The 16,736-nt window shown below is 38.7% G+C and overlaps 1 protein-coding gene across 4 annotated transcripts in view; it reads right to left on the reverse strand.

The window, feature by feature from the left end:
• The window catches only part of B4GALT6 (beta-1,4-galactosyltransferase 6), a 61,430-nt gene that overhangs the window by 30,025 nt on the left and 14,669 nt on the right, over positions 1–16,736 (reverse strand). For 2 of the 4 annotated variants that reach the window (XM_004422422.3, XM_087439106.1), the window contains exons 2-3: positions 12,058–12,174; positions 5,012–5,125 (exon numbers count right to left, since the gene is read on the reverse strand). In XM_004422422.3, the coding sequence (XP_004422479.1) occupies positions 5,012–5,125; positions 12,058–12,174 (231 nt within the window). Of the gene's footprint in view, positions 1–5,011; positions 5,126–12,057; positions 12,175–12,800; positions 12,942–16,736 lie in introns of those variants that run through there. The other 2 variants (XM_087439104.1, XM_087439105.1) reach the window with 2 other exon arrangements.

Raw genomic sequence — 16,736 nt, forward strand, 5'->3', positions numbered from 1 at the left:
CTGAGCTTTCAACAAAACAGGCCCAACACCGAACTCACTAACTTCCCCATTCTCCAAATGTGAGTTTATGCTGCATAAGCTGTTTCAGTTAATGGTCACCAAGCCAGAAACCTGGAAATTAACCTCGACTCCTCAGTCAGTCACCATATCTGGCCAAGAGCATCCCAATAGCTTCTCTTTGGTGCCTCCTCCTCTCTCCAATGACACAGTCTCAGCACACGCCCATATCATTCCTCTCAGCCCTCTATAATTCCAGATTCTGGTACTTCCCCGTTGTCGTCCATTTTTCAACTTCTCCTCAGAATAATCTTTCTGAAGTACCGTCCTAGTCACGTCATTCATCTGCCTAAAGCAGATGAGTATTACGTTTCCTAAAGCAGTGTTTTTTGTTTTTTGTTGTTTTACCCTTTTTTGTTCCTAGACCCTTTGAAAACTGTGCATCCTCACCTTAGACGGAGAGAGACATATGGCCATAAATCAACCTGTTGCCTACAAGCTCAAGGGCTCTGCTCCCTCTGAAGCTCATCTCATCAATGCCTAGGGATTCATGGAACCCACATAGTCCTCAGATTGGTCAGTCCTTTACAGAAGGTCCTTCACCTCCCTGTCCAGTCTCATCTCCCATATGCCCCACTACACAGAGGACCACTCTCCATTCCTGGAATACAGAGCCTCTCAAACGCTGATGCTGTACTCTTGGCTACCTACTGAACTACCTTGCAAGACCCATGTCCCCTCTCTCTGAAGTCTCCCTTTTTCTTCCAGAATGAATGGCTGTCTCCCTTTCATTCCATAATAACCCTTTCGTAGCAGTTAGCACACTGCCCTTCTGAGTGCGCTACCGGCTTTAGCTGGCAGACACGTGACCCTACTCGGCTTTGTTTCTGCTCCGTCTGCCCCTATGAACAAGGGCTGCTGCGTGTGCAGCTCCTGCTCCACAACTGCTTGTTTACTCCAAAGTGGCTCCCATCTCTCTTTTCTACAATAAATATATGCATGATGGTTTGTTACATTAAGCATTATTTGAGCTTTTCTGAAGTTTATTTGCTTATCTTTTCCTTTCTGCTAATTTTCATGTGAATTATTTAAACTCATCTTTAAAGAGTCCTTGTAGTTTTTGTTATGTACATAAGGCTAGCAACCGTAGAAACGACCAAGGTTCAACCATCAAGGGTCCTATTCCACACACAGTAAGAACAGAACACATGGAAAGTCACTGCAAATGGATTCTACCTGAATAAGAACTAAAAGACAGGAAAACTACAGCTAAGTCTTCATTTTAATGCAAAGCGCACAACTGACATCTTCCATCTCTACCTCACCCAGAAAAATCAAAACATCCATGCCAAGCACTTATCACTTTTTAGTTCTAGATAAAGTGAAATTTCTGTTTTACTTTGTTAGCTTGGAGAGTCTCACATAAATTTAATAAAGCTGACAGTCGATTTGCCCTCTGGAGAATCTGAAAACACTAAGAAAGAAGTATTTACTGATATTGTATAAATAATACACATTAAAATTGATTTTATAGTGTAATTGACTGAATATACAGTACTGCTGAAATTCATGAAATCAATCTTATCTGTATTCCATTTGGAAAAGCTCAAACTTTATCTATACGGTAATCCAGTGCCAGTAGTCTCATTGCTACACTAGAGAAAAATCAAAAAGAAGTTACAGTCAGATAATCACACACACCAATTTTAAGCCTTAACTTCACTTTTGGTGATTATAGGAAAATTAAGTACCACTCACACTTGAATGGTTTTCATCTAAGTAGATCTTAGTCTTACACAGACTTCCTTAACTATTATTTGGGGAGGTATCATATTCAATTATTTTGTGTGATATTACAATAAAATTTTACACTTGGTTATTTTATTATGCTGTTCTCTATCATCTATGGGAAATAATCCTGTTAATTAAAAAAAAATTAAGGAGGCAGAGCTAAGTATAAAACTTCTTAACTCTACACATTTCTCCTAGGTTTCTCATTCCCTTGATCACTGTAAAGGCTGGCTACATCATTCAAAGAAGTTGAGGCGAAGGAGAGGGAATATCAAATTAACATCTATCAAGTTTCAAGCACCGTGCTTCATTTTATCCTCACAACACTCTGAAACTGATATTATAAGCCCAGGTTATACAGATAGGTAAACTGAGGCTCCACTTTGCAAAGGTCACACAACTAGCGTAGGGACTCTCTTGGACGGCTCACGCAAGGCCCTCTGGGCACAAGTCTCTTTGTGTTGGCTATACCCATGACCCCTTTCTAAGGTGTTATCTATATGTGGCCATATTTTCTACCAAATAACTCCATCACTCTGGCCACAGCTAACTGGACAAGGGATTAGCGCTGGGCCCAAAGCCGGCAGCCCATGAGGAGACCTTCTGTGAAAAGGCGGCTGGCCAAACAAGTGTGTTCCTCTCTTGTAAAAGAATGCAAGACTCTGAGGGAGGCAGAGAGATGGAACAGGAGCACCAAGACATCTAATGAAAAGGCAGTGAGTAGTAACCATGACACAACCTCTCAAGCACCATGACGGGTATTCACAAGTTATGGGACTGGAGGAGAGGAGTGCCAGTAGGAAGGCCTGGCAGGCAGATGCTTTTACACAGAGTTTAATTAGTACTCACAAAGCACTAATTAAGAAAATGGCAACTAAACCAAGAACAGAGAGATTTCCTAAAACTATAAACCCTTGAATATGCAAATTATGAAAATGAAATTATTGTAATCAATATTTCAACAGAACATTACTCAGTGTCTTCAGTACTGCACAGACAAAAAACATTCATTTTTATTTTTTTTTATTTATTTATTTTTTTTTTAAGATTTTATTTATTTATTTTTCCCCCCAAAGCCCCAGTAGATAGTTGTGTGTCATAGCTGCACATCCTTCTAGTTGCTGTATGTGGGACGCGGCCTCAGCATGGCCGGAGAAGCAGCGCGTCGGTGCGAGCCCAGGATCCGAACCCGGGTCGCCAGCAGTGGAGCGCGCTCACTTAACCACTAAGCCACGGGGCCGGCCCCAAAACATTCATTTTTAGAAAGCTAAGGCTGCAATAACAAAGTAATGACAAATAGAAAAGCCACAAAAATCCTAGCTTCATTCTCTATTGTGGAACAGCAAGGAGACAGCAAGATTAGAAACAACTAAGAATTCTTTTTTTAAATAGCAATACCCAGGCCCCATGTCAGATCAATAAAATTGGAAACTTAGGGGTTGGGCCTAAGAATTATAAAAGCTCCCCAGGCAATTGTACAGCCAGGAACGAGACCCACTACTCTAGATCAGCAGGTCTCAAAGTGTGGCCCAAGGATCATCAGCATCAAAGTCCTCTGGGAACCTGGTAGAAATGAAAATTCTCAGACCCCACTCCAGATCACTGAATCTGAAACTCTGAGGGTGGGGTTCAGCACTCTGTTCTACAAGACCATCCAGGTGATTCTGACGCTCCACAAAGTTTGAGAACCATGGCCTTAGATGATAGTAAAAGGTGAATCTTTCTTTTTATTATAGATATATAATTATTTATCAACAACAAACTGAAAAAAAATCCTACAAATACGACAGGCAAAGGCTAATTTCCTCAATAAAGACAACTCAGCTAAAGACATAAAAAGCACACAGATACTGAGGACATCATAACACGAGGATAAACAAGCAATTAAAAAGATGTTCTTTAAATTTTTAATTATATAAAAATCAAGATACAAACTTATATGTACAAAGTTGCTTAAAATTGAGGGGCGGGGGAACATACGAAGAAAAACATATCAAAACATAGACATATATAGCGAAAATATAATATCTTGATCCCTACCTCATATTATAAACAAAAGTTAAAAACACAATTGTAAAATTAGTAGAAGGAGATAAAGGAGAGTATTTGTATGGTCCTGGGGTAAGGAAAGCTTTCTTAAGACAAAAAAAGCAGAAACCTTAAATACAGTGACTGATACACTTGAAAACATCATAATTTTAAACTGCTATAAAATAAAGACTCCAAGAACAAAATGAAAAGACAAGCCACGGACTGTAAAAAGATATTACAACATATATAACAGACAACAGGTCACTGCCAGGACATTTATACAGAACTCCCATTGATCAACACAAAAACCTACTTAACCGATAAGGAACTGATAAAGCACACGACTGAGCGAGTCACAGAAGAGAAAATTTAAAACGACTCACAAACACATGAAAAGTTACTCAAACCCACTAGTAATAAGGAAAGTGAAACCAGAAGCAATGAGACACCACTATTTTGTCTATCAGAACAGCAAAAATTAAAAAGTCCATCAATATCAGAGTGGTACATTTATGCTTTGCTGTTAGGATATAAATTGGACAGCTGCTTTGGTGCACAACCAAGCCAGCCTGGCCAGCAATTCCAGTTCTGGGTATGAACTCTCAAGCACATACGCACGGAGAAATCTGTACTATCTTGCTCCTTACAGCACTGCTTTGCGACAGCAAAAAAGTGGAAACAACCTAAATTTCCATCAGCAGGGAGAAAGGTAAATGAAATGTGGTACATTTTATTCAAAGACGTACTATACAATAGTAAAGGGAAATAAATAGATCTATATGTATCAAAATGCATAGTTCTCAAAAAATTGTTAAGTAAAGAAGGTAAGTGATAGAAATGAAATTTTAAAATCATTTACATAAATTCTTGAAACCTTTGAAACATTATAATTTTCTATCTATCTAGCCATCTATCTATGTAAAAAATAATTTAAAAATCACCTGTAAGACTACACAGCAAACTCACAATAGAGGTTACTTCTGGGTAAGGGATAGCGTTTTCTTCAGCTTTTCAATGCCCCTCCCCCTCCAAAAAAAATGCTTTGCCAAAAAATAAACAAGTCAAATAACATGCTATATAATATAAACATTAGCGCCCACAGTAATGATTTGAGCATGGTGTGCTCAAACCATGTGATTTTTATTATTTTATTATAATACAAATAGTCAAGTCAAAATTAGATGACACTTACGCATGTAAGGCAGTTTTTCTGGGCAGGGGAGGTATGGTGAATATGTGAAGTTTTCCGGAAGATATGTTGTTGTTTGAACAAGATAATCACTTGAATTATTGCCTTCAGGATAATCTTAGAGAGAGAGAAAAAAGTTACAACCAAAAAATTGCCTTTTGCTTTACTCCTCGTATGAAATATGTCACTGTCACTGTAAGAAGACCTATAATATGCAATCTACAGCAGTACTTAAAAGCCATTATCTTTAAAGACCTAGAGAAAAGCAAAATACAGCTGCTTTTTAAGGCTACCGTCCCATTCACCCTTCACCGCTGCGGAATAGACCTTTCAGCATGATTTCCCAAGAGACCCCTGGGGCCAAGTCTAGAGAGCAGCATGGCCTGATCTGTGCATACATACAGAGCAGTCCCATTTGCGACCATATGAGAACACCTGCTCCCATCCCTCCCCAAGCTGAGCCACTGAAAGAGGGTGTGAAGTACACAAGGAAATCCTCTCAACCATCCAAACAACCAGGGGTGTTCCGGACGACCACACAACCACAGCGTCTTGCTTCCAGCATCCACAAAGCAGAGGGGTGGGAGTAATGTTTTCTCATCACTCGACACATAAGAACTGAGATTTACCCACTCAACTTACTTCAGAACACAGTCATTTTAAATCTTTAACTTAGACATTCCCAACCCATGGGCTGCAGTCCCTGGGAAGCCCTGGAGCTATTATTACATTAGGTCCATTATCTTCAGATTCAGCAAGTTATACAGCATAGAGGGCACTGGTTTAGTGCACCCAAGGCTAATGCTGAGTTCAAATCCTTGCTCCAACAGGCACTAGCTTTGTGATACAGGGCAAGAGAACGTAGTTTCTCCTCTGCGCCTACCTCACGTTGTTTTTAGATTTCAATAAGATAAATGTATAAAGTGCTTAGAACAATCCCTGTCCACATACATATTCAATATCTATGAGTGAGTAGCCATGAGTGATTGGTCTAGAGATGAGCACCTGATCCAATATGGGACACTCAGAGCCTTAGGATTTTTGAACATGGAACCAGAGATCACATTTCAGTCCCTTTCTAGAACAAAGTTCTGAGATGCAAATCTGGAAACCACGACCTGCCAGTTTCCTGCCACGTAAGAGGTAGCTCATCTAAGAGAACGAAACCAACATGCAGTAAGAGACGTGATGGAAACAACTGATTAAATCACCGTCTGTCTCCTAGATCACAAACCATGAACCCACAGAAAATGAAGCTTTAGCAGACACTTTAGGAAAACGTGAAGATATTCTTTCAATCTTTAGTAATCTTCTGATGAGACAGATATTCCTATCTGAACTGGCCTGTATGAAGAGATAAGAAAAAGGAGAACAAGCATATGACTTAAGAGAGGCCTGTCTGCCAGTGACCAGCAAGCAAAAGGCTGAAGGTCACATTTATATACCTTATTGAGCTGTAAAAGGTAAACCCTCTCACCGTGGAAAAATGGTAGAATCTTGGAATTTGAAGATGAAGTATGTGAGAAGAGTCAAACAAAACTGAACACCTCCCCTATACACCTTTGCCTAACATAAATATTCACTTATCATCAAAATCAAGTGGATGAGGATGCAGCCTGGGAGCCAGGACCACACTTCAGACCAAAGAGACTCACCCCACCTCCTGGCCCACCCATTGGAAGGGGCCCTGCAGAGGCTGCTAAGCAGAGGTTTATGGGGATCTGGTACCAAGGAAGAGAGAGAAGCTGGAGGAGAAGGTCCAATTCTAAAGGACTGCACGGAAACCCCAGTTACGAATTTGGCAGGGCATCAGTAAGGTTTTAAAGTAACCGCACTGCCAGAAAACCCCAACATGATAAATAGCGACCAATGATGGTACAACTGCTAAGGCCCAGCCACTAGGAAGGGGCAAGGCCCCAGTGAGAGAATCTTCCCCAAAGCCTTTCTCCAGAGGAACCCTGCAAAGCATCTGACAAGGAAAACCCTCCAAGCCAAAAGGGAGAGGGATTCAGTGGACATCAACTGTTCTGTATGCCGAGGGACAGACCAAGACCACAGAAACTCCTCCAGTACCCCACACTCTTATATCTCACTCACACGTATCTGAAAGATTTAAAGATACTAAACATAAATAAGTGTAAGGGAGTCCAATAAAGTTCTGATTCTTTCCTTAAGATGCTTTTTAAAAAATATATCTAGATACACGTTAAATTTCAGGTTATATTCAAAAAAGTTTTCTCCTTTTATGAGGACTCCTACTATGCTAGCAAAGCATCTACTATACATTATCCATTTGTAGGAGCTGAAAACAGAAGTTAAATAAGGTTGTTTCTGGAAGTCCACTGCCTTGATATGTTCCAAAGACTCATTTTATTACAGTCCTGAGGCAGATAAATATCAACTTTCTCACGCAATCCTCAAGTAATTTCTTAATGTCATGTAGTTAACTTTGAGAATATTTTCTTACTCTGCATATATATTAATTCTTGTCATTAATCCTTGGGCTCCTTCTCTTAGCCACACACTATGAGCCTATAAATCCACATCCAACTCACAGATTTTAAGTTCTCTAGACGTTTCTGCAAAACAAACTGTTAACATAGCTCCCCTTGAGGAGGCTACAGGCAACAGGAGGGCCAGAGGATTGTTTCACTTTTCATTTTAGTGCTAGAATGACTAATCTTTCACAAAAGAACCCATGGATCACTTTTATCAGTTTTTAAAGAACCAAATTCAGAAAAAAATTTTTTTTACCTTAAAGACATACAAAATGAATATATATTCACTTCCTTTAAATACAAAGTTTTGGAGCTAAACATTATTCTTGGCCACATCATTATAAATGATCATAAGGATCTCAACTCGTTGCCAAACTTATAGAAACATACATCTCTGTGCTCCTTGAGTACTGTGTCCAGCGGAATTTATATCATCCCAATGTATTATGTATTATGTATACCCCTGCCCTTAGTCTGAATACCTCTGTTAAGTGAAATCAAATTGCCTTTGATTTCTAGTATCTAATAAAGTACCTACAACATGGTAGAAGCTTACTACAAATGAACACTTCACAACTGATAATAGAGCCAATAACGATTTAAGCTTTTGGAGACTATACTGTAATAAACCCATAAAATCATTATTCCTGCAGAAGTGGTTGGGTCCACAAGTAGAACCACTGCTTTGAAAATCAGGAACAGTTTTAAAGGTAATGCGTGAGAGATGCATTTGAGACTGATCCCCACAGCTCTGTAAAATGTAGACACTATTTCATCTAATGAATAGATGAAAACACAATGAGTTCCAGGCCCCCTGCCTTCTTCCTCCCTTCCAGAGCCACACCCAAAGAAAAGGAAAACAGCATGAAAACTGCTGGACAGGTCCCCTCCGCAGCTCTCACTGGACCTTATCACTTAAGGGAAAAGGAGGATAGGACCACAGGAGATCTCTCAAGGGTTATGTTCTTCCTGCAAAAGGGCAGCCTAAAAACAGGTAATAGAAACTCAAGGAGAGTTCCAGTCTGTTTACCACTGGATTGTCAGGTGGTCTAGCAGTGTCTGAGGGCCTCAGACCATGCATCCATCAAATAAGGAAGTGTGCTGGGTAATTTCTAATAAAACTACTAGCTCTAAGGCCACAAGACCCTTATAATCTGCTTTGGTAATTATTCACTGAATACATCTCGTTTTCTTAATTTGACTGACTCCATAGCTACAAGGCAAGGCACTATTTGATCATAAGAGTATATGACCTCTATACAAAAATATTATATATATATATATCTCTATTTATACTTGATGCTTCAGAAAGCCAGGAACAGGGTTAAAAACTCCCTTTTGAAATCAAATGTACTTATAAATATCATAACCTATTTGCCATTAAGTGTTAAATTTTATTTTTTGTAAGCTATTTTTTTTAACCTATTTGCCATTAAGTGTTAAATTTTATTTTTTGTAAGCTATTTTTTTTAAACAATTCTATTTTTTTTTTTGTGAGGAAGATCAGCCCTGAGCTAACATCCATGCCAATCCTCCTTTTTTTTTTTATAATTTTATTTATTTATTTTTCCCCCAAAGCTGCAGTAGATAGTTGTATGTCACAGTCGCACATCCTTCTAGTTGCTGTATGTGGGACGTGGCCTCAGTATGGCCGGAGAAGCGGTGCGTCGGTGCGCGCCCGGGATCCGAACCCAGGTCGCCAGCAGCGGAGCGCGTGCATTTAACCGCTAAGACACGGGGCCGGCCCAATCCTCCCCATTTTGCTCAGGAAGACTGGCCCTGAGCTAATATCTATTGCCAATCCTCCTCCTTTTTTTCCCCCAAAGCCCCAGCAGATAGTTGTATGTCATAGTTTCACATCCTTCTAGTTGCTGTATGTGGGAGGCTGCCTCCTTCTAGTTGCTGTATGTGGGAGGCTGCCTCCTTCTAGTTGCTGTATGTGGGAGGCTGCCTCCTCCTAGTTGCTGTATGTGGGAGGCTGCCTCAGCATGGCCAGAGAAGCGGTGCGTCGGTGCACGCCCGGGATCAGAAACTGGGCTGCCAGTAGTGGAGCGCTCGCACTTAACTGCTAAGCCACGAGGCCAGCCTCTGTAAGCTATTTTTTATTGACATATAACACTATATTAGTTTAAGGTGTACGACATAATGATTTGACGTATACGTTGTGTAATGATTACCACAAGTTTAGTTAACATCCATTACCACACATAGTTACAAATTTTTTTTCTTGTGATGAAAATATCTAAGTGTTAAATTTTAAATGAGCCAGTACTTGTTAATCAATTCTCCCCTAGAGTTCAGTTAGCTCTTTGTACATATTATGGGCCATTATCTCCTTTTTGGCAAACTATATTTGTATTAAGTCTGTGCAGAAATAAACAACTGCATTATAAATAACTATGTTTCCATCTCTCCCCAAGGCTGGAGATCCTCATATAAAGGGAGGATGTTTTCCTTAATGTCGCATCTCCAATATCTAATTAAGTATACTAACTATACTAATTATCAATGTAAGGGAACACAGCAGAGCCTCATAGTTACCTGCTCAAACTCCACTTTCTATTTCTCCCTAGGTCACAAAGCCTCAATTTCATTGAGAGCATCAGTGAGCCCAGCTCAAAGACTATAATCCCCAGGGTCGTTATGACTAAGTTCTGGCCAATGAGATGTACGCAGAAATACCATGTGAGACTTCCAGGAAAGCTCCTTACAAGGGGAACTCTATTTGTTCTTCTTCCCTCTTCCTTTCCTCCTTCTTACTGACCCAAGCACAAATATAAAGACTGGAGCCCGGCAGCCATCTCAGACTGTGAAGCTACACAACAGAGCAGAAGAGGGAAAGCATGTGAAGACTTTCTCCACAATAGCAACAGATATCCAACTTTCCAACTTCTTCTACGTAAGAACATAAGCCTCATGTGTTTAAACCCCTGCAGTCTTACAACCAAATCCAATTCCTAACTGGGAACTGACTGTCTCCTGAGAATAATTATACTATCAGTAAAACAATCATATGAAAAGTTTTCAAAGGTTCATAAAAAGCAAACTTTAAATCGAAGTATGCCTTGGCTGTTCGGTCTTTATTGAAACTATGACTTGGTGAGGGGAGGAGAGGATTTTTCTTTTTTTTTTTTCAGTTGCTGGGGGGGAAGTTGATCTTGCCCAAGGAATTGGTTCTCCTAGTCAAGCTCAACATTCCCACGCACAACTTATCCATACCCCAGGGAAAGAACCTGATTATACACAGACTTTTAGCACTCACTTTTACAAATACAGTAACCTAAAAATGCTTAGTATTTCTGTTCAGTTGAATGAACTTTCAATGAACACTTTCCCAATCAACTTATCCAATCAGGACAAGTCCTAGAGAAGCTTTTAAAATGTTTAAACTTCTCCTGAAATTGACCTACTACTCAGAGGACCAATTAATGCAGAAGACCAGTTAATGAGACTTTTGTACTATTAAAATATCAACTATGATGAGACAGTCTTTCTAAAAGAAATTTCTTTAAAGTTAAAAAGGAGAAAACAAGAGTGTTTTGATTTGTGGCATCATAACAAATCAGGCAAATGATTAGAATGGACTTTGTAGAACCATGTGTGACATTAAATTAAGAATCAGTATGTTACAGTCTTTAAGTTTTAGACGGGTCCAAACTATTACCCATCTTAACATAGATTTTAAGAAAAAACACCAATGGTTGGGAGATAGGGACTTCCGTTTAGTAGAGTGAATATGTGTGTAGTTTACAGTGGCTCAATGAAAAACTGTTGACACAAATTAAATCTTTTATTTTAACTGTTTAAAATGGGAATATAGAAGATGCAACAAGTGACAATCAGCCATTGGACCCTTTAAAGTAACACAATATTTCAGAGACAACGTGGAAACACTGCCATAGAGAAGCATAAGCATTCTTCCACAATAACTAAATCTATTTACATCAATTCTACCATCATTAAATCATTAGTTTTGCCTATTACTTAGGTTTTAGCCTTATGTGATTCTGATGGAGATTCTTCTGCCAGACAATATTTTAAAAAGACAAGAAAAGCTACTGATTTCAAATTCTATATAATTTCTCCTTTAGCCTCTAAAAAGGCCATAAAATGATTAAGAATCTTCTCTAATTGAAAATGATAAGTAGTTTCTAGATATAGTCAGAAAAATATTTTAGGAATTAGAACGGGCATAAAGAAAGAGGGCAGAATGGCTAATGTGAATAAATTATTCTCATTGTAGTTAATTTCTCTTAAATACAACAGGTGAACTTAAAAAATACAAGCTGCTTTTCGTATTTTAATTTATGTTTGCAAGAATTAACTTAAGTATCTTTGTACAAAACCCTCATCACCTTTGTAGAACAGAATACATGACAGCCCTGGCTTGAGCAAGAAAAGAATCTCCCAGCACAAATAGTAGGAGATACCCTCATCTTTAGCAGGGAGTTACTGGAGGCAAAACCAGAGCTTGAGAGAATTGGTTTTCTGCGTTATGACTACAAGGTAAGAAGTAGAAGCTAAGCGAGAGTATGCAGGAAGCAATCTTACCTGTACCGTTGAGTGTAGAGTTTTTATTTGTGTACAGCCTGATCATATGTCCTATTGTTTTCACATTTTCTCTCAGCATTATTCCTCGAGCTTGCACCATAAAGAGATATGTGTTGGCTATAAAAAAAAAAAGAGAGAGAGAGAGAGAATGTATGACTCAGTAAGCCTTTTTTAATTTAATAAAGTAATATTCAGAATTAGGAAACTGCCCAATAAACGCAAACTGACTCAATTAGCATATCCAAAGGGAAAACGGAAATATAAAATGACTATTTCCCATTATCAAAAACTTACAAAAACAAACTACTTTTTTAAAATAAAAATAAAAAATTATAAAGTAGTAATGTCCATCAAATAGAACGAGACTAAATGAACAAACTGAAATAGCATAATGAATTCCTTTATCCATAAATGATTTTCTACCATAAAATATACTCAGAAATTTCAAAAAATCATTTTATTACAAGTATTCAATCATATCGTCGTAAAATTCACTTTCTCTAATTCTATATTATTTCCCTCAAACCAAAAACTCCACAAAGGTGAAGATTCCTTATCGAATCACAAATATTTTATCATAAATCACCATAATATCCACTACGGATATGGATCTTGCAAATTATCAATGTGTTGGAGGAAGCAGGGGGCAGGATGATCTAGAATCAATATCTATTGTGGTAATTTCTCTCTAAGAGTTAATTACTTGAACTTTTACACTCCTTTTCAATAACAAATCTACCTACCAGGATTGTAAAAGCAGATGAAATCAAAGTCAATGTTCATTCTCAAGTTGGTCAATTTAATTCTTCGTGATAAGGGCTTCAAAAATAGGCCCCTAATTTCTTCCTTCAGGAGAAACTGGTAAATTGACAAAGATTATAAAAATCCCTGCCTTCTGAGATGTCAAGCCTCCTCAGAGAGGCACAGAACTAAAGTCAAAAGATCCTTCCTTTCTTGGTCCTGATTCTGCTGGCGCAGTGTATAACATTGGACAGCTCACCACATCTCAGTTTCATCACCTAAAAAAGGCAATACTGCACTAGGTGTTCTCAAAAGCCCCTTCTACTCTAAATTCTCCAAGCATAAAGCCAAAAAATCAGGAAATCCATTCAGACAAGAGAAGGATGCTCATCATGATGGCAAAACAAAGAAACTGCAAAGCTCAGCTAACGACTCTTTCAATTTTAACATAAGCTGTCCCTGAACACAGTAATGACACTCTCGAAAAATGAATGCCGAATGAAAAAATTGAAAATGCCAACAAATTTTCTGGGCCCTGTTCTACTTCCTCAAAATAGTACAGAGAGATGAACAAAATGTAATGTTTACTACCTCCTTCCCATTTTTTACATAAATTTGAACTTGCTCAAAGTACAAAGGAGCAGAGAGTAAATAAAACCAGTAGAGAAGCAGAGTAAAATAACACTTCTTTCACCTTCAATTCATAAAAGAGAAACAGAAATCTAGGTTTCACATAAGCTTTATCTGGATCATTTTTAAGAGCATGTCTATATCCTCTCTAGAAAGCAGTTCTATATAATTAGATTTAACTTGTTTAGGCTTGAATTTATTATACCGGGTTACAAACACCACGAGTTTTCATGTTTTTGCCCTTGAGTGGACTTTAAAAGAAAGAAGAAAAGAGATAAAGTAAAAAACAAAAAAAGAAAAAGAATAGCCAATCAAAAATGTGGAAAAATGTTCAGTAAAAGCCAAACTAATATTAGCAATTCTACCTAAACCAAGATCTCAAGTTCAACCGAAAAGTGCAGGAAAAAAAACATCAAATAGATTACTAACGCCATTTGATTTACAACACGTTAGATTATTTAATCTAAAGTTGTATGTGAAATTTGTTATCAGCGATGTAAATATCTTATATTTGTTCTGCACCAAACTCTAAAAAGGAAACCTGCTGTGGAATGGCAGAACTGAGCCCTGGGTTAAGCCAAGGCCAGTACTGTTCCCAGACTTCAGGAAACAGTGCTGGCCTCAGCAAGGATACGTAGGTAAGGACATATGTGCATTACCGTGTGTCCTGGAAACAGAACTTTTTAAACTATATAGCTTTTACTTTTAATTAACACACCCACTCATATAAAGAAAATCGTCTGACATCTTGAAACCAAGTCAATTTAAGTAGCAAGGAAAAGGTCTAGGATAGGAAAGAATAACCAAAGTCAACTATTCCTAAAAACTTTCAAAATATCCGATAACAAAAGGAAAAAAAAATGTCAAGAAAAAGAAAAATGATTACTGATGGTACCTGGGACAAAGGTGAATCATTTACCAAAAGAATGCATTACCATTCATGAGATGGACGGAGAAAAAATAAAGGAAAGCGAGACACCAACCTCTCCAAATGGAAACTCTATTGGTTTATTTTAAACCTTCACAGCTAATTGAGTTACATTCCTTAGATTAATGGTCCTTGTGGGTTTAATCCCTAATGATCAAAACCCATTAGGGAATGAAGCTGTGTTTAAATAGAGAGTCGTGTTAACAGGAAGAAACTGACATGTCAAAGTGTTGCAAGGCACACTAAACCCACACGACAGGTTCCGACCGTCTGACTTACAAACATCATAAAACCATGCTAACCCACACTCAAGTAACTATATGCCTGCTAACTATCGTTAATATAAAATGTAATGTCTTATCGGCAAGCCAGTAAGTTAGACAAAATCCTGGTCTAAAATTTCTATTCCAACTTATAAGAACGGCATTTCAGAAAACAAATGGGGAAATCTTTCCCAGTCTTTCCCTTTGGTCTCAAAACAACTCAGAAATACACTAAAACTACCATTGCAATCATGCTGGTGTTTGTTAATTTAGCTCATTTGCTACTTGCCTCTGCATTGTGAGACATAAATTGAACATTTACCAGTTCTGCTTTCCAGAGGGAAAAAAACTACAATTTATAAAAACTTCAAAAATCAATAGTTTACAACAGCTTCTAGGCATCCTGCCCTGGGTTTGTGAGGAAAGAGATTTATGAACTTGCCCCATTCTCAACTTATGAAAACTAAGGGACACATTCACCATTACTGCGTCTCCCCACCCCTTTCCACATCCAGCTTTGTTCAGTGAAAGCTCATAAGTACTCAAGACAAGGGGAATACACCAGGCTTCAGTGACCTGGAAAGGTTTCCTGAGCTCTGAAGGACTCAAACACAACACCCCTCATTCCCGATATCCATGTTCCTAACTGCAGGGAGACACTGCCAACGGTCCTTTAACAAAAAGGAAGTCAAGTGAAGAGCGGGTTTTGAGAGGGAGATCATGTTGGTTAGGCATTCTGGCACGCAGTTATAAATACAGGACTGCAGCTAAGCAAGAGGGACTAGACATACAATTTGGGGAGACAGTCAAATAAAAGTAAAAGTGGGAACTATGGTGGTGAATTACCACAGAAAAAATTATCCAGAAAGGAGATAAGGTGAAGTTCAGATGCATAGAGACAGACCACAAATAAGAGGCACAAAGATAAAAGACCCCAAGTTGAATTCGTCTGAGCCTGAATGCCGTGAAGGAAGAGGGAACAGTCAATCGTGTTAAATGCCATGGAGGCTAAGAAGAAAGACTAAAAAGCAACAGCTTAAAAAGTAAAAAACTAATCCTCAGTACCCACTCTTTGCCAGGCATCCTTAGGAGAGCTTCACATATACTAATTTATTTAATCCTTACAAGCAACCTTATAAGGGAGGTATTAATATTATTCACATTTTATGGATAAAGAAACCGAAGCACGGAGTTAAGGAACTTGCTCAAAGTCATACAGTTATTAGCAAGTGGTGGAGCTAGAATTCAAACCCCCCGAGTCTGCCTCCAGCAGTCTAGCTCTTTACCACCATACCATTCAGCCTCTTAAAAATGCTACTGGGAGATCACTGTCAATCTTTAACAGCAGTCTCAGGAAAGTAATGGAAACAAAAGGAAAACAGTAAAGAGTTAAGGGGATAATGACAAAGTGAAAGCAGTTAAGTTTCAGAAAAGGTAAGTGAAAGCAAGGTCACGGGAAGCTTTTTGGAATAGGAGGGACGTGAGCATGACTGTGGCCTGAGTGGGAAGAAAGAGTAAATTTAAATTTAAGGCACAAAAAGAAGTAAGAGAAGGGGGGAAAAAGAACATTTCCAGCGATGGGACAGTGTAAGAGAGGCTCTGAAGTGCAGAGCATATCCAGGGAATAACAATCCAACTTGAGTAGAGTTTGGTAGCAATGGAAAATAAGTTGTAAAGGTCCAAGTGGATGGATGGTGTGAAAAAAACAGAAAGGAGAGAGAGAGAACTAGAGGTCATCGTGAAAATGAGAAGTCATGATAACAGAGGTGAGAAAGTGCCAAAGTGGAAGGTTAAGAAGACTGATACGGAGAGGTGCAAGGGAGAGCAGGCCTCAGCCATGAGGACACCCCAGGCATGGCCAAGCAAGTGAAGACGGAAGACAAAGACCAGACTTCCTGACGGTCACCACAGGGACATCAGTGGGGGACAGAATGGAGCAGGAACATTTTGAATTAAGTACTAACTGCCTAAACCATCCTGGGGATGCAAAGTGTTGGAGGGCACAGGTTTCTAAAGAGAAGGGAAGCTAACATTTATTGAGTACCTACACTGATCAGGCACTGAGCTAAATCCCATATATAAATATATGTAAATATAGATATATATAATTATATTTC

The sequence above is a fragment of the Ceratotherium simum genome, chromosome 14, assembly GCF_057802395.1.
Source record: "Ceratotherium simum simum isolate JZ-2026a chromosome 14, ASM5780239v1, whole genome shotgun sequence".
In the NCBI taxonomy this organism is placed as follows: Eukaryota; Metazoa; Chordata; class Mammalia; order Perissodactyla; family Rhinocerotidae; genus Ceratotherium; species Ceratotherium simum.